The sequence below is a fragment of the Rhodotorula toruloides genome (genome assembly GCF_000320785.1).
Source record: "Rhodotorula toruloides NP11 unplaced genomic scaffold Scaffold21, whole genome shotgun sequence".
Taxonomy (NCBI): domain Eukaryota; kingdom Fungi; phylum Basidiomycota; class Microbotryomycetes; order Sporidiobolales; family Sporidiobolaceae; genus Rhodotorula; species Rhodotorula toruloides.
The window spans coordinates 336,797-355,730 of NW_015622981.1; the positions used below are offsets into that span (position 1 = coordinate 336,797).

At 62.1% G+C, this 18,934-nt stretch overlaps 11 protein-coding genes across 11 annotated transcripts; 3 read left to right on the forward strand and 8 right to left on the reverse strand.

The window, feature by feature from the left end:
• Positions 1-90: 90 nt before the first annotated feature.
• On the reverse strand, positions 91-1,495 carry RHTO_03598 (uncharacterized protein; the record flags this gene model as incomplete). Its single annotated transcript, XM_016417268.1, has 3 exons — positions 91-305; positions 366-442; positions 552-1,495. The coding sequence occupies 3 exons, from the start codon at positions 1,493-1,495 to the stop codon at positions 91-93; spliced, it is 1,236 nt and encodes a 411-aa protein (XP_016271481.1).
• Positions 1,496-2,297: 802 nt separating this feature from the next.
• Positions 2,298-3,598, reverse strand: RHTO_03599 (nucleolar essential protein 1; the record flags this gene model as incomplete). Its single annotated transcript, XM_016417269.1, has 7 exons — positions 2,298-2,336; positions 2,401-2,485; positions 2,569-2,668; positions 2,736-2,778; positions 2,840-2,907; positions 2,973-3,114; positions 3,179-3,598. 7 exons carry the CDS (start codon positions 3,596-3,598, stop codon positions 2,298-2,300), a joined length of 897 nt encoding a protein of 298 aa, XP_016271482.1.
• A 297-nt stretch (positions 3,599-3,895) lies between these two features.
• RHTO_03600 (mitochondrial metallochaperone Sco1) lies at positions 3,896-5,150 on the forward strand (the record flags this gene model as incomplete). Its single annotated transcript, XM_016417270.1, has 6 exons — positions 3,896-4,075; positions 4,141-4,359; positions 4,418-4,490; positions 4,548-4,637; positions 4,752-4,818; positions 4,937-5,150. 6 exons carry the CDS (start codon positions 3,896-3,898, stop codon positions 5,148-5,150), a joined length of 843 nt encoding a protein of 280 aa, XP_016271483.1.
• A 272-nt stretch (positions 5,151-5,422) lies between these two features.
• RHTO_03601 (ubiquinone biosynthesis, ABC1 family protein) lies at positions 5,423-8,072 on the reverse strand (the record flags this gene model as incomplete). The annotated part of the gene is made up of 8 exons (XM_016417271.1): positions 5,423-5,441; positions 5,498-5,574; positions 5,660-6,352; positions 6,411-6,416; positions 6,483-6,524; positions 6,584-6,768; positions 6,828-7,365; positions 7,428-8,072. 8 exons carry the CDS (start codon positions 8,070-8,072, stop codon positions 5,423-5,425), a joined length of 2,205 nt encoding a protein of 734 aa, XP_016271484.1.
• A 197-nt stretch (positions 8,073-8,269) lies between these two features.
• On the reverse strand, positions 8,270-9,405 carry RHTO_03602 (FMN binding protein; the record flags this gene model as incomplete). The annotated part of the gene is made up of 6 exons (XM_016417272.1): positions 8,270-8,533; positions 8,616-8,704; positions 8,762-8,939; positions 8,997-9,065; positions 9,141-9,250; positions 9,315-9,405. The coding sequence occupies 6 exons, from the start codon at positions 9,403-9,405 to the stop codon at positions 8,270-8,272; spliced, it is 801 nt and encodes a 266-aa protein (XP_016271485.1).
• Positions 9,406-9,635: 230 nt separating this feature from the next.
• On the forward strand, positions 9,636-10,794 carry RHTO_03603 (peroxisomal biogenesis factor 11; the record flags this gene model as incomplete). The annotated part of the gene is made up of 7 exons (XM_016417273.1): positions 9,636-9,638; positions 9,702-9,768; positions 9,845-9,901; positions 9,963-10,043; positions 10,126-10,265; positions 10,325-10,539; positions 10,611-10,794. The coding sequence occupies 7 exons, from the start codon at positions 9,636-9,638 to the stop codon at positions 10,792-10,794; spliced, it is 747 nt and encodes a 248-aa protein (XP_016271486.1).
• A 351-nt stretch (positions 10,795-11,145) lies between these two features.
• On the reverse strand, positions 11,146-11,773 carry RHTO_03604 (protein transport protein SEC61 subunit gamma; the record flags this gene model as incomplete). The annotated part of the gene is made up of 4 exons (XM_016417274.1): positions 11,146-11,181; positions 11,269-11,348; positions 11,602-11,635; positions 11,714-11,773. 4 exons carry the CDS (start codon positions 11,771-11,773, stop codon positions 11,146-11,148), a joined length of 210 nt encoding a protein of 69 aa, XP_016271487.1.
• A 113-nt stretch (positions 11,774-11,886) lies between these two features.
• On the forward strand, positions 11,887-13,225 carry RHTO_03605 (geranylgeranyl transferase type-2 subunit beta; the record flags this gene model as incomplete). Its single annotated transcript, XM_016417275.1, has 7 exons — positions 11,887-11,967; positions 12,037-12,190; positions 12,251-12,367; positions 12,430-12,648; positions 12,707-12,840; positions 12,903-13,001; positions 13,055-13,225. 7 exons carry the CDS (start codon positions 11,887-11,889, stop codon positions 13,223-13,225), a joined length of 975 nt encoding a protein of 324 aa, XP_016271488.1.
• A 70-nt stretch (positions 13,226-13,295) lies between these two features.
• On the reverse strand, positions 13,296-15,656 carry RHTO_03606 (pentatricopeptide repeat protein; the record flags this gene model as incomplete). The annotated part of the gene is made up of 1 exon (XM_016417276.1): positions 13,296-15,656. One exon carries the CDS (start codon positions 15,654-15,656, stop codon positions 13,296-13,298), a length of 2,361 nt encoding a protein of 786 aa, XP_016271489.1.
• A 282-nt stretch (positions 15,657-15,938) lies between these two features.
• RHTO_03607 (U1 small nuclear ribonucleoprotein A) lies at positions 15,939-17,098 on the reverse strand (the record flags this gene model as incomplete). Its single annotated transcript, XM_016417277.1, has 5 exons — positions 15,939-16,119; positions 16,204-16,339; positions 16,400-16,673; positions 16,754-16,926; positions 17,029-17,098. The coding sequence occupies 5 exons, from the start codon at positions 17,096-17,098 to the stop codon at positions 15,939-15,941; spliced, it is 834 nt and encodes a 277-aa protein (XP_016271490.1).
• Positions 17,099-17,216: 118 nt separating this feature from the next.
• On the reverse strand, positions 17,217-18,666 carry RHTO_03608 (late endosome to vacuole transport-related protein; the record flags this gene model as incomplete). Its single annotated transcript, XM_016417278.1, has 5 exons — positions 17,217-18,008; positions 18,063-18,138; positions 18,194-18,321; positions 18,388-18,482; positions 18,561-18,666. The coding sequence occupies 5 exons, from the start codon at positions 18,664-18,666 to the stop codon at positions 17,217-17,219; spliced, it is 1,197 nt and encodes a 398-aa protein (XP_016271491.1).
• Between the last annotated feature and the right edge of the window lie 268 nt (positions 18,667-18,934).

Below are 18,934 nucleotides of genomic sequence, written 5' to 3' on the forward strand. Positions count from 1 at the left end.
ATGAAAGACGAAGACAACAAGTCGAAGCGAGAAAAGGGGAAGAGGGGTATCGGAGGCGGTCGTTAAGGGCGAAGCGAGGCGAGGGAGGGCTCAGTACCGCATGTCGTTCCTACTCTGCGCGCGAGCCTGCGCAGCATAGTCGTACACGGGCGGCTGGTGCGACTGCATCGTCGGCATGCGGTTGAGGCCGGACGGGAGCGGCATGGCTGGTGTGGGAGCAGGCGAGGCCGGCGAGCGGAACGAGGCGACGGAGCCGGCGCGCTGGAGGTCTTGGTAGTAGAGCGCTTGCTCGGACGGGTAGCCGGCTGCGGGAAGCGTAGTGAGGGTCAGCGGAAGGCGAAAGCGAGAGAGCGAGCGAGACGTACGCTGAGAGTTGGCGTAGGGTGCAGGGGCACCGTAGTAAGGCTGCTGGACGTAGGGGATGCTCGGGAGGTTGTGCATGCTGCCAAGCGAATGGAGTCAGGACCGTTTCCCCGAGCTTCCATGTCACGCCCATCCGCCGCTGCAGGACGACCCGTAACAAGCGACGAAGAGGAAGTGCCGAGACTCACGACTCGCTCATCGCGACTCCACCCCTCAGCGAGTCCTTCCCACTGTCGCTCCTCGCGAGACTCGGCGCATACGCACCCGCCATCGCGGGATGCGGCTGCCCACCGAACCCACCCTGTCCGCCCGCACCAGGTCCGCTCATCTGACTCGCGTTCCTGCCGTGTCCAGGGAGGAGGTCCGGGTCGGTCGGTTCAGCGACGAAGTCGACCTCGGCGAGACGTTTGTTGAAGCGCCTCGAGGGGGAGAGGGCCGTCTTGCGGATGACGGTCCAGATGGCGAGGCAACCTGCGACGACCGAGGCGACAACGATAATGGGGATCAGCACCATCTTGGAGATCCCGCCGCTGCTGCTCTTGGACGACTCGGAGGCGGCGGAGGCAGAGGACGAGGCGGAGGACGAAGAGGCGCTGCCGCTCGACGAGGCTGAGAGCGAGTTGGACGAGAGCGACGAGACGGACGTGACGGTCGTGGCCGAGCGCGCAGAGGTCGCCACCGAGCTCTTGACGGCGGACGAAGCCGAGGTTGTGGCGAGCGTCGTCTCAGCGGAGGACGACTCGGAAGTCTGCGCGACCGGCTGACTGGCCGCCGTCGTCGGCTGCGTCGCGGCAGCCGGCGTGGTGGTCGTCACGGCCGCAGGAGTCTCCGCACTCGTCGGCAAGGCAGCAGCAGCACTCGACGTTTGCTGTCCTCCGATGACAGCCCTACTCGTCGCGTCTCCCGCCGCAGCGGTCGTCGCAGGCGCAGCCAGACTAGGCCCCGCGCTCGTCGCCTCATTTCCACCGCCCAACAAGCCTCCAAGCAACCCTCCCTGCCTCTTACGCACGACCTGTGCCATGCCTGCGTGCGGAGCGAGTCCGCGCACCGAGTGTTGAGCGGACGTCGCTGCTACCGCGGTCGACAGCACGAGCAGCGGGACGACGACGGTCGAGAGGGTCCAGGACTTCATTTTGCGCGTCTGGGGAGTGTCGGCGTGCTTGACGATGCGAGGTGCGGAGGGGTGTGTGTGCGATGAGGCGGGTTGAACGAGGGGAGTTGACGCGCTGTCCTCAGGCCGTTTGAGCGCCGAGTAGCGAGTGTGAGACGCGTAGGGTGTGTCTGTGGATGCGCTCGTGGCCTGCACGAAGTCGCTGAGGGTGTTGTGAGGGCGAAACGAGTGTCGGTGGGCCGGGCGAACAAGGACGGCGGCGGACTGAGCGGGCTCGTTCGTTCGTTCGCGAGCGGATTGGTGAAGCTGTGTGTGCGTGTCTAGTGTCGAGCCTCGTGCTGGTGAGCCAGAAGAGCCCGCAGAGAGGCGAGGTGTGAACAAGAGAGCGTGAGGAATGTTGGCGAGCGAGAAGAAAGGGGAGCTGCGGGCGACGCGGGCCAACGCTCAAATGCTCTCATACGCTTTACAACGACTCGCTCGAGAGTCGGCGATGATTGGGAAACACGTTACACAGCCGTTGAGGCAGGCGAGCGAGAGTCGCGGGCGAGGGAGGGACGAGGGTGTGGGACTAATGGACGACAACGGTTGAATCGATAGGTACTATGCAGAAACGGAACAGACGCAGAGAGGAGACGGAAACGAGATAGGCGGGGCGAGAGGGAGGACGAGGAGGAGAGAGTGAGAAGAGAGCAGGGGAAGTCGACGGGGGTATTTGCGAATGCGAGAGGCGGGATGCGAGTTGAGCGAGTGAGCGAGAGGGCGTGAGGGAGCCGAGAGGAACGTAGAAGCAGAACCCAAGATGGCGAGAACGAAAGAGAGGCCTTCAGAGGATGCCGAAGAGGTCTTCTGTCGCGCAGCAGAACTGGCAGAACGAAAAGGCGATCAGCAGGAGCGAGACGAGCAGGATGTGCGAGAAGAGTACACACCTTTCCGCATGCGACACTCGCGCTGAGCGAGTACTCCGAGATAGCAATCTTCTCGTCAACGAGATGGTCGGCAAAGTTGTCGGGTCTGCGCAAGTTAGCACATCGAAAACATCAGCCACCCGTGTCTGATCGACGCGGTTGAGGCTGAAGCTGAAAGCGCCGACGCACCCATGAGCCATCGCACCGACAAACACGCAGATCGAGTGCGTCTCGGGGATCGTGGGGAGGTAATCCCGCAGGCGGACGGGCTTGGCGTCGAACGAAAGGGCTGTGGGTTGCAAGTTGCTCGTTAGCATTGAAACTTGTGAGTGAAAAGGGTAAGCGAGGCGACGTACTGATCTTGTGGCACTGGGAGGGGAGGTGGTCGGTGATGGGGTTCTGTGTGCGACGAGTGAGTCAGCCGGCGTCGTGTGGAGCAGTTTGAGCACGGCTAGCGCACCTTGATGACCTTGAGCAGCTTTTCCGAGCCATTGATGGACCGGATCGACAGCCGGTGCAAGAGTTGGACTGCGCTCGAGACGCGCAAGTCGTCAGCCGGCACTCGCACGCCTCTCGAGTCGGGACCAACGCACCCATGAGTCCACCGAATCGCTTGAACGTTCGGGGAATGCGGACGGCCGGGTTGACTTCGATCAGAACACCCTTGGCCGTGTGGATGTAGACTTGCAGCCTGCCGGCCTTATTGAGCGGCGAGTCGAGGAGGGTCAAGAGGCACTGCGGCGGAACGTGGTGTCAGCACGAGCGCATCGAATGGTAACAAGTGCTCGCGCGCGCGCACTTGGTGGGTGATGTCTGGCCTGGCGTGCGCAATGTCCCTGCCCATCTTTGCCAACACGCCCTGGTGGTCGTCGCAGTTCAACAAGCTGTACTTCTCCTCTCCCTTGCCGCCCCTCGCGCCCGCAGGCGCGCTGTGCTTGTACGTCTCGAGGCACGCCTGCTCGAGGACGACGATCAGCCTGCGCGTCGAGTCCTTGTCGGCGTTGGTCTTTGGCGCTTTCGGCGCGGTGGGGACCATCGTCGGGTTGAGAGGAGGACTGCCGGGCGCAGGTCGCTTGCGCGAGGGTTTCGGCGCCGGGGGTTTCTCGATGGGGATGGCCGACGACCCTGGCTTTGACGAGGGGACGAAGGTGGGAGCCGAGACGGAGAGGGTCGACGCGCCCTTCTTGCCTGCGTCGGATGAGGCTGCCGTGTCTGCCATTGCTCCTGAGGCGTGTGGTGTGGGTCGAGTGCGAGTTGAGCGAGGAGAGGAGACGAGAGTTCGGGAACGAGTGGACCGATTCGAGCGCGGCTTTGAGTGGGCGGGAGGTGCGTCTCCTGCGAGTGCAACCCTGTGTAGCACTGCCTGACTGGACCAGCGGGTGTGTTGAGCAGGTGAGCTGATGGAGTGTGAGCAGGACTTGGCCGTGCTCGATGCGCTCCACCACCACCCGACGACGACGCTTTGGCACTCTCTACAGCTCGCTATTGACCATTACAAGAGCATTACCACGCTGCAATGCTCGCACGGACAGCCAACCCACTCGCACGCTCACTCGCACGCCCTCCCATCCGCTCCATCCCACCCGCTCTACCACTCGCTCAACGACACCGCTACTCGACTCAGCCTGAAGCGAACCAGGGCCCATCTGCACCCAACCCATCCTCGGACCAGTATCAGAACAGGCAGCGCGGAGGGGTGCGTCCTCGCTCCTCCACAACCTCCTCCAAGTCCGCTAACCCTCCGTCATCGCCCATCTGCAGCCCTTCACGCTCAAAGCCGGCGCACTCTTCGTCGCGACAGGCGTAGGACTCTACTTCTACTTCCAGAGCGAGAAGCAGAAGGTCCAGGAGCGCAAGAGGCAGGAGAACGCGGCGGCACGGGTCGGGAGGCCAAAGATCGGGGGCCCGTTCAAGCTCACGAACCAGGATGGAAAGGAGTGGACCGACCAGGACATGCTCGGGAAGTGGAGCTTGGTTTACGTGAGTGCCGGCGATCGTTCGTTGAGGGGAAGAAGGCTGATCTGGCGTTCTCGCGCAGTTCGGATTCACAAACTGCCCCGACATCTGCCCCGAAGAGCTCGACAAGATGACCGCAGTAGTCGACTCGATCTGTGCGTCCATGTGCTCCCTCTACCCCCGTACTCCCGCTGACCATCGTGTTCTCGCAGCCAAATCCCACAACATTGACATCCTCCCCGTCTTTATCACCTGCGACCCGGCACGAGACGACGTCAAGGCCGTCAAGACCTACGTCAAGGGTGCGTGTCGGTTATCCTCCCTCGAGCGGATTGTGCAGGAACTCGGGCTTGATGCTCGGACTTCGCAATCCTTAGACGGATCTGGGTGACTGACGCTGCTTGCATGGCGAACAGACTTCCACCCTTCTCTTGTCGGCCTGACGGGCTCGTACGAAGACATCAAGAAGACGTGCAAGGCCTAGTGCGTCTCCTCCTCTCGAGCTGTTGGTGCGAGCACAAGCTCTCGCTCCTCGCGACATGCGCTACTCGCTCTCTCGACCAGTGGTAGAGCCACAGGCTGACACGCTCGACCCTCACAGCCGCGTCTACTTCTCCACCCCACCGAACGCCTCCCCCTCGGACGACTACCTCGTCGACCACTCCATCTTCTTCTACCTCATGGACCCCTCGAACAAGTTTGTCGATGCGTTTGGGAGGAGTATGGGCGCCAAGGAGGTGGCGGGCAAGGTGGAGGGGTATTTGAGGGAGTTTGAGGAGGGAGGCGGACGGGGGAGTTGGTCCGACAGTCAGTAGCGAGGGGGACTGAAGAATGAAAGGCAGTACACCGCTCCTCTGCGGATCGGGCGAGCGAGCGAGAGAAGCAGACGTGTCGAAGACCTGAAAGGCTGGACGGAACGGAGGGAACGCAGGAACTCTAGTTGCGCACGAATAGTCGCGTGTCTAGAAACGAGGCTACGGTACAGACGGCGGGACAGGAGCGGAATAAGAACAGCGTTCGACGGTCGAGGGAGAGACAACAAGGGCGAGGAGCGGTATGGACATAACAAGGCGTGGCCGCCTGGAGGTTAGACGTTGGGCATGAGGCTGCGAAAGCGAGCGTTAGCGGCGGATCCATTTGAGCGGGACGGTAGCGAACGCACGTGTCGTAGCGGAGGAAGTCGTCGACGTCGGCGACGGCAATCGAGGCGAGTTGGCGCGCTTCAATCCACACCCAGATCTGCAGGCGGGCGACGTGCAGAAATTTCAGCAAAGTGGGCGCCAATTGCGCTATATTCCCGAGCTGGCACGAAACGCCTACGCACCTTGGCCATACTTGCGAGACTCTCGACGTCCATCTTGCTCGCCTGGCTCATCACTTGCTCGCGCCCGACCTGCTGTCCGAGCTGCCGCAAGATCGGCAACGCGCTCTTGAAGAGGTCCATCTCCGGATCGAGTTGTCGCCCGATTCCCTCGAGCAAGAGGATCGAGATGACGGTGTTGACAAAGTCGGCCTCCATCTTGACGTGGTGCTCGCGGACATTGGTCAATACCTGCGAGAGGACGTCCGAGATCTTGATCTTGCCGAGGGAGAACGTCTGGCTCTTGACGCCGAGGACGAGCTTCTGCATCTTGAGCGCGAACGTCTCCTCGTCGACCACGAGTTCCGGCGCGCGACACCGCTCAACCATGAGTTGGCCGGCGCGGTATCCGTCAAAGCTCGCGATAGCCGTAAAGAGGTCGATAAAGTTCCGTCGGTTCGTCTCGTTCAATCGCGTAACGAGGCCCGTGTCGATGAAGACGAGTTCGGGCTGGTAGCCCTCTGCGTCGAGGCGGTCGAGCTCTGCGAGCCAGGCGGCCTTGTCGTGCTTGAGCGACCGTAGTCGGTGGACGATCTCGGCTCCGTTGACGTTGTCGACGGCGTCGGCTGCGTCAGGTTCGGGCTTGTCCCGCCAGGTCGCCCATAGCGAGGCGAGCATGCTCCGCGTCGACGGCTTGAACCACTTGACCATGATGTTCTGCAAGGCGAGCGAATTAGTGGGTGCGAAGGAAGCCGTGTGCTTGAGTGAGACGCACGCCGGGCTGCAAAGCGAGAAGTCGCGTCAGTGCTGGGTGCTCGAAAGCGGGAACGAAGCGAGAGGAACGCACATGCAGGTCGGAGTGCACAAAGTTGTCGATGAGCATCATATTCTGCGCGCACACCGACCCGTCAGCCTCACTTCTCCTCCTCACGCCCTCTCGCAACTCACCAAAAACGCATCCAACCCCAAATTCGCGATCCGATGGTCGAAAGGCCCGCCTCCGTTGTTGAGGAACAATTCGAGCGGGACGGCGTCTTCGAATTCTTCGATCAGGACGCGAGGGGCTGTGTATTGCTTGAGTGCGCGGGGGAAAGAGACGGTCGGCCGGTGCATGAAGTACTTCTCGAAAGTAACTGCGCGAGGGAAGCCGGTCAGCGTGCAGGGTCGAGAGGAAGAGACGAGCTGTACGCACCCAGGTTGTTGGCCTCGATGCGCAGGTCGACTTGGCTGAGCATCATCTCGCCAAAGACCTGCACCTCCTCGGGAAAGCTGAGCCACTCCATGCCAGGCAAGGCGTTGAGCGCCTTGGCGAAGAACATCATGAGCTTGAGGTCGCGGCGGATCTTCTTCTCGACGCCCGGGTGGAGGACCTTGATCGCGACTGTCGCGCCAGGTGTCCGAGGAGGCCGCTTGTCGTCCGGCGTCGGTGCAATCGTCTGCCTGAGTCTCGCAGTCGGTGCCGGGTCCTCCGTATGCTTCAAAGCGAGGTAGTCCTCCGGCAAGAGGTCGGGGTTCAAGACGGCTTTGTACACTTGCGCGATGGCGCCGATTCCGAGCGGGTCGCGGCGGAAGTCGACGAAAATTTGGGAGAAGGGGAGGCCGAACGCCCGCTCGATCACGCGCTTGGTGTAGCGGAAGGAGTGCGGCGAGCCCTGCGAGTGCAGCTTGCCGAATAGGGTGCAGAGCTCGGCGGGGAACAGGTCGGTGCGCGAGCCGGCCCATTGAGCGAGCTACGAGTTGAAGCGAATCGTCAATTTGCGGGTTCCCTCGAGAGCAAGGAGTGCAGACGCACCTTGATGAACGTCGGACCAGCCATCTCCATCTGGTGCACGAGCAAAAGGTACCACAACCTCGTCGTAGTCCTCTCCTTCGTCCTCCGTTCCCTCCCTCTCCTCCTGTCCCTCCGCTCATCGACCAACTCGAGCGCCAAGATCGGCGCCGTGACGAGCACGGGCAAGAAGAGCAACACGAGTTGGAGGAACCTCAGGCTCGTCGAGACGGGCTCGAGAACCCAGTCCCTCACCCACCTCCGTATCCGCCTGACCAAACTCGCATTCGCCTCGTCCTCATCGATATCCGCCGCATTGACCGCAATCAAGAACTCGTCCGCCTCGGGTTTCTCGACGTTGTCGAGGATCGACTTGAGCGAGTGTTTCGGCTCGTCGTGTGGATGCGAGGTGTCGAGGAGGAGTGCGCCTGATCCGCCTACTCCGAACAGGACCGGTATGAATGCGAACCGCGCATGAGAGTGGTAGCTCCATCCTGATCCCTGTGATTGCCCTGCCGGTGACCGTGCGAGCGAGTGAGCGGGTCGCGAGGGTCGGATCGAGGGCGCGGAGGCTGGCAGCGAGCGCGGGCGTGTGAGCGCTTGTGGGCGCAGTGAGCGCGCGAGTAGCGGTGGTGGTCTCAGCGCGTGCAGTCCTCGAGTCTGCAGCATCGTGCGAGGACGACGAAAGAGCAAGACGAGGTGAATGACGACGGCGTCCGGGCAATTCAGGCGGATCTCGACAAGTTCGAGGGAAGCTGGCAGAAGGGCATTGCGAGATACGAGACGACTGGGATGCGAGAGACAGTACGAGAGAGTAGTACAACGAGACAAGGGGCGGAAATAACGAGCGGAAGAAGCGGACGAATCTACGAAAGCTGGACACGGAACCTCTCCCTGCGCTTCTCCTCGACCTCGATCTCCTCCTGCGCAACAGGCAAGATCCGCGCAACACCATGGTCGCCGCCCTGCTCGCCGAACAAGTCGACGACGCCAAACTCGTCGTTCTCTTCGGGCTGGCGCGGGACAGGCCAGTCGCGGTGGACCTCCTTCGCTGAGCGCATCTTGGCACCTGAAGAGCGGTAAAGGTCGAGTGGGACCCAGCCGATAAAGGCAACGTCGCCAAAGCCGTTCTGCGCGGAACAAGGGCGCGGAGCGGGAGTCAGTGGCTGATCGCACTATGACGACCGCAAGTTCCCCTCGAGAGCTACTCACGAAAGCGTAGACCTTATTGACGCGAAAGCGGGCGTAGAAGGCGGCGTGAGGACCGCCAGGCGGGATCCAGCCCCTCGCATCAGGGTGGGCTGCTCGGGGGCAAGGTTAGCGGAAGCCCCCTGCAGCGCGAAACTCGAGCGACTCACCCTCGAGGTACGCCTGCCTGCACTTCTCAATCTCCTTCTCGCCCTCGACCCGCTCGAGCGTGCCAAAGAGGGCGACGCGCATCCTCCCTGCCGCCAAGTTCCCGTTCCCGAACCCGTACATGTCGTTGATCGTCATGGTGAGGTTGGGAGCGTTGGGTGGAAGGGCGTTGCGGTAGATCTGAGGGTGCGAACGAGGGTTAGCGGAGTCGAGAGATGAGCGAAGGGAGGGACGGACGGCTGCGATGGGCATTGCGAGGAGGAGCAGGTCGCCATTCGAGTCGGGGTAGTGCGCATAGTACTCTTGCTGTGCGTGGTCAGGTACAGACGTCGTCAGTCCACGCGATCATCCGTGCGATGGTGAAGGAATCGCTCGACTGACCAGTCCAAAGGGAAGACCAGGCGTGGGCACCTGCGCATCCCCCGGGAAGACGCTCATGAGAGTGCCGGTATTCTTCGCACGGTAAGCGATGAGTTCGCGTGCATGTACGGCTGTCCCGTGCGAGTGGTCGTGAGTTCTCCCCTTGAACTGATGAGGAGAGGACGAGTGGCTGACCTGCTTCGTCGAGCGTCTCGCGCGCGGTTGCCGGTGCGATGGCTGCGAGTGCGAGTGATGCGAGTGCAGTCCAGCGTGTCATCCGTCCCATCCCGAGCCACATACAGCAAAGTCGCTCCCGAACCAACTCCGGCAACTTGCGAGCGACCGGCTTGACCTTGGACCCTCTCGCTCACCGCATCGCACCGCTCGTACTGCACCGCGAGGCACTCACAAAGAGTCGCTCGCTTCCCCACTGCCACCGAGTCTTACTCCCACCTCGCCCCGTCCTCTCCTCGTCCCGTTCTCCCCCACCTCGCCCTTCACGCGCAACAACCAGCCATGGTTAGTCCAGGACAACGCTTTTGGGCGACGAGACACGCTGACGATGCTGAGAGTCTGGCGCAGACCGTCATTCACCAGCTCGTCCTCCACCCGGCCATCACTGCGACCCTCAAGGTCGGGTCGACTACCGGTTCGTCCCGCTCCGCGCCAACTCGTCCTCTTCTCGCATCCTCGCGACGCCCAACTGACGTTGAGATGTCCTGCAGTCGGCCGCGACAAGCTCTACCGCGCCATCCAATACTACGCGCGCTTCCTCGCCTGGTGTTCGTCCCTCTGGCCTTCTTTCCGCCAGTCATCTAAGCTGACCTCGCTCCTCGCGCCCAGACTGCCTCCGCAAGGGCTACTCCAACGAGACGGTCGCCCGCCTTAACGCCTTGAAGAGCACGCTCGGCTTGTCGCGCAAGCGTGCGTCCTCGTTGATCTCCTGCACCCTCTTTCTGCCTGTTTGCAGGAGTTGACGCTTGCGAATTCCGTCGGATGTACACAGTCATGCGCATTGGCAAGCCTCTCGAGCACCTCCAAGCCGCCGTCAAGGGCCTCGACCTCTCGGACCCCGTTCTCAAGCTCACTACCGTCGGCCGCCAGCTCGGCTACGCCGGCTACCTCATCAACGACACGCTCGTCTGGGTGCGCACGCCTCCTCCTTCTCTCAGAAGAACAGCTCCTGACGAGATTGTGCTTAATAGGCCCACACGGCCAAAGTCCGTCCGTTCGAGCCCGCAACCTACAAGACGATCCAGCACCGCGCCGCGCGCCTGTGGTTCACCGGCATCGCCTTCTCGATCGTCTCGTCGCTTTACAAGCTGTATGGGTTGCAGCAGCGCGAGGCGGGCGCGAGGAGGGTCCGTAGCGATGCGGAGAAGGAGAGTGAGAGGAAGGTCGAGTTGAAGACGATCAGGGCGTGCGTTCTCCTCCGTTCCGCCACATCCCTTACTCCCGACGGTATCTGATGCTTCGCCTCGACGCGCACAGCCAACAAGCCGCCGTCCGCTACCAACTGACGCAAGACTGCCTCGACATCCTCATCCCCTCGGGCACGCTCGGCTACCACTCCCTCAACGACGGACTCATCGGTCTCGTCGGAACCGTCACGTCCTTCATGGGACTCAGGACCCAGGTGCACAAGGTCCTCGGAGGGGCGGTCGCGGCCAAGTAGGCAAGGTAAAGGGGGCGTCTGCGTCTGTAATTGGGCTGTTGTCGTTCGTGCTATTGGGATCGTCGAGTCCTGCTGTCAGTTCTGTGTCGAGTGCCGGCCAGAGAGCGAGAGAAAACGGAAGGCTTGCAGGCGTGAATTGGCGAGCGGAGGTGCATGCGTCCGCGTGTCTGGGTAACAAGTACAACGGTGTTGCAAGACATGCATGCGAGGTTTAGAGCGAGAGAGAAGGGGGAAAGCCAAAAACACAGCAGCGACACAAACAATGGAGTGGAGAAGGCGACCCAGACTTCCGCCTTTTCCCTTTCCTCCCTTTCTTCCAAGATTCTGTTCCGACGGCCGGGTTTGAAGAGGTTATGCGCCACCGACGAGGATGTTGTTGATGGGGATCTGCGCGACCAAAGCAAGACGCATCCAGGGTCAGCTGTCGGCTTCAGGGGATGGACTGGACCAAGAGAGACGTGGGAACGGACGCACGTGGATGAGCTTGACGAGGTAGCCGATTCCGCCCATCATGGCGAAGCCGATTGCGACGGCGCGGCAGATCTGGAGGTATTCTGTGAGGATGAAGACGGGGAGAGCGGAGGAGGGAGAAGGCGAAGTGAAGACGGTGTTTCGAGACGACGAAAGGACGTCGACGGGGAAGCAGGACAGCAGGATGGAGGAGTGGCGACGGAAAGGAGTCCAGGAGCAAGTCGTTGGCGAGAAAGGCGCGAGCGGAGGATGTGCAGTGTCGAGGAGGAGAAGGAAGTCAGCGAGCAGTTCCGGCGATCGGTACGCGCTTCTAGCTTGAGCAAAACGGCAACGCACCCTTCTGGTCCGGCTTGGTGCACTTGTTCATGAACTGGCGACGCGCGGAACCCACGAACTGATGAGCGACACGTCCGGGTGAGGCGGGGGAAGAGGAGCGAGGGCGGCGCACCTGCTGGCCATCCTTGACAAAGCTCTTGCCGCTGCTTGTGAGATCCCGAACGGCGTCCATCGTCGAGTCTGAGCGAGAGCGTGTGAGGCGGCGGAGACGAACCGCTCCTTGTCCTCGACCGCTACCTGGCTGACACAAACACCGCTGGACTGGGCTGTTCGTGTGTTGGCATGATGGCTACGACTCAGGCAGAGGCCGCCCCGCAGACCCTGCTCACGGACTTGCACGTCTCCTACATCCAGTCCCTCGACAAGGTACGGCACGGCTATCCCTCTCTCGTACGCCAACAACTCCCGCTGACCGTGATTGTGCTTCGTCAAAAGGACCAGGACAGCCTGAGCTACCTCTTCACCGAACACCTGCGGATGAATGGCGTGTACTGGGGACTCACGGCGCTCGCTTTCATGGGTCGGATGGACGCCCTCCCTCGAGACGAGATGGTTCGCTGGGTCATGAGCTGCTGGCACGAAGATGTCGGTGCGTAGAGGTGGTGTGCTCAGCTTGAGGCCACCCTGACGATTATTGCGCTCTCGACAGGAGGATTTGCGCCTCATCCCGGCCACGAAGCGCACATCCACTCGACCCTGAGCGCCGTCCAGATCCTCGCCATGCAGGACTCGCTCGACGTGCTCAACAGGGACAAGATCGTCTCGTGTGCGTGCTCTCCCTGCTCCAGGCGTCGAGCGAACCTGACGGGTCCTTGCCGACTTTTGCAGGGGTCCTCTCGCTGCAAGATCCGAAGCGAGGTTCCTTCGCCGGGGACGAGTGGGGCGAGCAAGACTCTCGCTTCTCCTGCTGCGCCGTCGGCATTCTCGCTCTTCTCGGCCGCCTCGATGACCTCGACCAGGAAGTCACGGTCGACTTTATCCGCAACTGCCGGAACTTTGACGGCGGCTTTGGGCGAGTAGAGGGCGCCGAGAGTCATGCGTCGTATGGTGCGTCGAAGTTGTCACGCTTGCGCTGGCGTGCAGCAGCTGACATCGCGTCGCGCAGTCTGGACGTCGGTTAGCACGCTCGCCATGCTTGACCGTCTCGACATCGTCGACTCCGACACGTTGTGCTGGTGGTTATGCGAGCGGCAGCTACCGAACGGCGGACTCAACGGCCGACCAGAAAAGCTGGAAGACGTGAGCTGGTCAATCTCTCTCGCATTGCGAATCTGATCCATGACTTTACTTCGCTTCGACAGGTCTGCTACAGCTGGTGGGTCATCGCTACGCTCGCCATTCTCGGCAGGTCGCACTGGATCGACGGTGCAAAGCTCACCAAGTTCATCCTGAGTGCTCAAGTGCGTAGTGCTTAACTTTCGCTTGTCTGCTCGCTCATGCCCACTTTTCGCAGGACCCGGACAAGGGAGGCATCGCAGACCGGCCAGAAGACGTGGCGGACGTCTGGCACACCGTCTTCGGCTTGGCAGGGCTCGCCCTCCTCGACTACCCGGGATTGCAGGCCGTCGACCCGCGCCTGTGCATGCCGCTCAGCGTGACAGAGAAGCTTCTCAGAAAGCAGTAGTCTCACTCATGCAGTCGCTCATCTCGTTGTTGTTGTATCACTGTCAATGCGAAATGCAGATCCTCCCCGTCTAGCTCGATACGTCTGCTCCTCCGCCTTCCACCTGCTGCTCCTGCGGCCGGCCCAGCGACTTCGCGCTCGCAGGCAACTGCTCCCACAGCTCCGGCAGCTCCGCCTTGATCCGCCCCGCCGTTACTCGCGCCCGCTCCTCGCCGTCGCGGGTCGTCCACCGCGCAAACTTCAGCAACATCTCGACCGTCGCGATCGTCGGTTTCGGCGCGACCTGCGCACCCGTTCCCACCGCGTTCGCTGGCGGCCTGCCCATCTCCTCGAACACGACCTTCTCCGCCTCGTTGAACATTCCCCATCGACACAACGCCTCGACCCAACTCTCCCAGATCTTGTAGTTCCGCACGACCGGCAACGTCCCGCGTTCGAGGTCCTGCCAGAGCCGCATCCCGCGCTGCCTGCCGCCCATGTACCCGTCTCGCCCGCAGGTGTCGAGCAGGATCGAGACGGAGATTTGGTCCGGCTTGATGCGGCCGGAGAGATTGAGCAGCATCGAGTCCCACACGCCGTAGGCGCGGTCGAAGGCGCCGACGCGCGAGTAGGCGTCCATGAGCGAATTGAAGAGCGGCGTGTCGGGATCAAAGCTGGCGTCGAGCTTGATGCGCGAGTGAAGCTGCTTGATCATCTCGAGAGACGGCTCCGCGATGCGCGAGTAGTGCTGGAGGAGGAGGGAGTAGGTCGCCGACTCAGGAGGGTGGCCGGACCGGATCATGTCGGAGAGGAACTCGTTGATGTACGCAGACGGCGCAGCATCGCCCGTGTCGGCTCGAAGGGTGGTGAAGGCGTGAAGGATGGTGTTGTAGGCTTTGGCGTCGAGGGCCGACGGGTCGAGCGCGCGCATCTCGTCGTACGCCTTGAACGCATCTTCGAACGAAGGTGCCGCCCGCATCATCGCGACGATATGCCAGCCGACCGAGAGCGGGTCTAGTCGGACCGACCGATCCCGCATGTCCTGCACCAGCGAGAGCGACCAGTCGAGGTCGGTGCAGTCCTGATGAGCACACGCGCGGAGAAGCGTGGCAAAGATGCTCGAGTCGGGCTTGTTGCGGTATGAACACGCGCCCGAGACGAGATCCTCGTACAGCACCTTTGCCTGCGCGAGCGTCTCGGCAGATGGTGCAGGCTTGAGGAGCGCGTCGAGCAATGGCTGGACCATCGCCGAATCGGGTTCGACGAAGCGATCTCTCGCCATGTAGTAGAGCTTGAGGGCCTCGTCAACGTCGCTTCCGCCTCGTGCGAGATGCGAGACCAGGACCGACCACGTTCGTCGATCTGACTGTGCACCCGTGATGTCCTCGAGACGCTCGACGAGGCGAGCTCCGCCATCTGCCGAACGGATCTCGCGCACGCCGGCCTTGACGAGCGTGTTGATCGTGTAGCCGTCCAGCGGGACGCCGTTATCGCGACACCGCTCAGCAAACGACAGAGCCGCGTCGAGACCGTTGACGACAGTCTCGTATCGCACCAACGCATTGACGACGGGGACGTCGACCTCGGCTGGCGGCTGATCCTCCCGATACGACTCCTTCCCCTTGCCCTTCGACGACAGCCGATTGGGCAGCCCCGCCGTTTCGAGGAGACGGTCGTGGACCTCCCGTGCTGATGCAAGCTCGCCTGCGTCGAGGAAGCCGACGAGGAGCGTTGTGCTGGTCATCAAATCCGGCTGAACGCCTTCCGCCTCCATTTCTTGGACGGACGCGCGAGCCAAATCGAGCCGCCGCGCCGCAAGTAGCCCCGCAATCAACGTGTTGTACGTAACGAGGTCGGGCGACGCCCCGCTAGACCGCATGCGCCGCACGACGTCCAGCATGCCCTCGACATCCCCTTGCTGCCTGAATCCCTGCAAGACGACGTTCCACTCTGACGGCTCTGGCCGCAGCCCGTACGAGCTCTCCAGCGACTCGACCCACTCGACGGCCTTGGAATGCCGGTTCGAGTTGACCATAGCGAGAAGGAGGAGCTGGTGTTCGGCGAGTTGAGGCGGCGAGTCGTACAGCGCTTCGAGGTCGTTGAAGATGCGCAGAGCGGTGCCGAAATGTCCTGCCTGTGCAACTAGTCGCAGCAGGGCCTGCGCTTCTTTCCGCCAGAGTCGTGGTCGTTCAGACGAGTCGGTCGAGGGATGGGCGAGCTGAGCGAACTGAGGGTACAGCTTGCCGACCACTTCCGGCTGACCCCGTGCCGCAGCATCGAGTAGCTCCTGCCTGAGCTGCGATCGCGTCTTCTGCGGTCGCCTGAAGAAGAAGTGCGAGGTCGACGATGAGGAGAACTGGCGGGGGAGTGGGACGGCGACGGGCGCTGTTCGTGTCGCAGGCGGTCGCGCAGAAAGCGCTGTTCGCACAGCAGTGGCAGCAGCTCGCCGCATAACCAGGTGAGCGCGAGGTCGCGGAGAATGAGAGACGTCCTCGAGAGCGACGATGTCAAGGTTCGTGTCGCGCCGGAAGAACTGCTTGCAAAGCTCGGCAGTTCTCTGAGAAGAGCTAGCGGATAGTCCCTCGCGCCGCATCGAGCGCAAACTCACGAGGCGGCTCACCAGCAGGCAAAGTCCACCCTCGCCTCCTCGAGCAATGGAGGGAAAGTCTGGTGATACATTTTGCCCCGCTACGAGCGAACAACAGCATCGCAGGGCCGGTGGAGAGAGCGGCATCTATCCCCGCTTGGCCCAGCTGACCTTCATCGGCGCATCACGGTCGACGAGGAAGCCGTCGAGCGCCTCCTTGGCGACACCCGCCTGCATCGTCGACTCGTAAGAGACGAAAGCGGTGCCGCTGTTCTTGGCTGCGCCGACAGGGACGGGAAGTAGGCGCGTGGAGGAGAGGCCGGGGTATCTGCATGGTGCGATAAAAGGTCAGCTAGGTGGTGTGAGCACGTTGCCTTGGAGACTCGACGGAGACGCGGTGAAGGCAACGTACTGTTGGAAGAGAGTCGAGAGCATATCGCCCGTGAGCTCCGCTGGCAGACCTTCGATGTAGAGTATAGGGTTCGGCTCGCTGCCTTGTCCTGCCGTCGGTGCTGGCGCCTCCTCGTCGTCCGACTCCTCCATAGCGTCTTCGTACGTACAGGTGCGTCAGCGGTGTCGAGCGGAAGGACGAGAGAAAGAGCGCGCACCGTCTTCCTCCTCCGCCTGCTTGCTCTTCTTCGCCTGCGGCTCCTCATCCTCGTCCTCTTCTTCCTCCTCTTCCTCCTCCTCGTCTTCCCGTCCACGCTTCTCCTTCCGCCGGTCGTCGATCAGCTTCTTCTGCGCGCCCGAGACCGTCAACCGCGACTTGTTGCCCGCCTCCTCGTTCGCATCCCTCAAGCCCAGCTTGATGGCATACACCGCTTGGGGTCCCTCTGTCTGCGCAATCGTGGCGTAAGATGTGCCCTTGGCGTACGAGATCCGCTGCAGCGAGGAGAGCAACAAGGTCAGCGAACTCCTCGAGACCCGCTCACAAGGCGAAAGACGCTCGATCGCGGACTGACCAAGCCTCGACCGTAGAATGACTCTCCGTCCAACCCTCGCATCGCCGCCGTGCTGCTCGCCAGGTCGCGGAAGACGACGAAAGCGGTCCCCCTCATCCTCGGCGCCCGCGTGTGCACAACGTCTACCACCCGTCCGTACGTCGAGAAGAGCGCATACAGGGCTCTTCGGACCTCTGTGAGCACGGCAGCAAGCAGCACAGGACAAGCAAAGGGGTCAGGGAGGTTCATCGCGAGGTGCGGTCGTCTGGCGGGGTGAGGAGGAGAACGAGACGCACCGTCCTTTCGGGCCTTGTCGTAGGCGATGTTGCTGATGTACAGCGTCTGGCTGGGCTGGCTGGCCGACATCTTAAGCAGCGAGGGCGCGACGTGATGGTGAAGGGAGGCAACTCTCGTTGTAATGACCTTTGTAATGCTCGCTTCGAACAGATTACAGTCAAGGGTAATCGAACAAGGTTGCAGCTCTTCAACCACCCAGCATCGCCAGAGCGAGTCTCAGCTCCTTCCGCGCCGTCTCGACGTCCTCGTAGTTGAGCGCAGAGATGGCCCACCGCGCGTGCTTCTGCACATTCGTGATCGTCATCGGGTCAAAGTCGTCGCGGCGGGCTTCGACGACAGGTGCTGGTGGGTCGGGAACGCGAGGCGGCGCGTTGAATGACGCGGGCGGCGGGACAAAGGCGGGAAGAGAGGGCTGAGGGGGAAGGGGAGGAGCGGCGGGAAAGACGGCGGAGGGAAAGGCAGGCGGATCGGACGCAGCGTGCGCGTGCGGATGAGGCAGCTCCGACGTCTGATGCGTCGGCGATCTAGGCATCTCGTTGATGGTTGGTTCTGGCCCGGAAGCGGGCGCAGGCGCCTCGTCGAGGAATGATGGGGCAGAAGGCGGAATGGTCGGGAGAGGCTCGTCGTCGGTGAAGTCGGGTGCGTCTGGTGGTGCAGAAGGCAGAGTCGTCGGCTGCTGAGGGAAAGGGTAGGAGGCGGATTCGTCGCCAGGCGTCTCTCCCGTATAGACGTCGGCCGGTGAAGTGGCTTCTTCGGCTGCTCGGGACTCCGCCTCCTCCTTCTTGTCGCCCGTGTCCATCGCCGCCAGCTCTTTCGACAGTTCCTTCGCCTCGTCCGCGGACACTCGCGACGTCTCGACGGCGTCCTCCTCGCCTTCCTGCGGACCTCCAGCCGGACCAGGCGTCGGTGTTCGCCCTTCGCGGAACGCCTTTGCGATGTCAGCCGCCTTCCACTTGCCGTACTTGATCTTGTCGCGATTCTGGAGGCTGAGAATCAGTCGACTGTCGGAACTGGGCGAGCAAGCAGGACGCACCTCGCTTGAGATCTCGCCAAAGATGGACAGCAGCTCGAGGAAGTTGGCGGCCGCAAGGAACTTCCGCGCCGTGAGCCTATGTGTGTCTGTGTCAGCTTGAGGAACACGCTTCTAAGCAAAGAAGGACTCGCCTCGTCGCCTTGCCCTTCCTATCCTCGTTGTCCGCCTGCGAGAACAGCTTGAGTCCAAAGTTCTCGATGTACGCCGCGGCTGCGACGTCGTCCGTGAAAGCATCGTTCGAGGTGTGCTGCGCCTTCATCTGTTGCCCAGAGCGATGAAATCAGTCCTGCGATAGCCCCCACATCGAGACAACTGGTCGACGCACCTCTTCCAGCTTGTCCATAAGCCCGAGCATGAACGCCTGACTCTCCGCGTCCTTGGTCCGCAACGACATGCCCTGTTGGAGCGCATAGTAGGTGCCTGCGTGTCAAGACGAGCGAGCGAGTTGTGTCAGCCTGGCGCCCTCTCGTCGCTTCGGATGGGCTTGAGTGCACGCACACCAGTAGGAGATGACTGGCTCGGCTTTAGCAAGCTCGTGCGCCCGCGCTAGGTACGGCGAGACCGGTTTCAGCTCCGTCGGTACGCTGGGTGGAGCGGCAGCCATGACGCGCGAGGGCTGGCGTGGAAGACGACGGGAGGCCTTGCGAGGGGCAGAAGCGGTATGTCAGAGACGACAGGAGCAAGGCCAAGCCAAACAAAGCTAGGAAGGAGAAGTCGAGTGAAGCGGACGAAGGAGAAGGTCGCGAAGGGAAGAGGACAACGGTGGACGACTCTCGACGACGCTTCTTTCTGTCTGACAGATCTCGTATTGACAGCTGCATAACTGTACAGAGGGTGGGAAGCGCGAGGGAACAACGACAGAGACGCCGCCG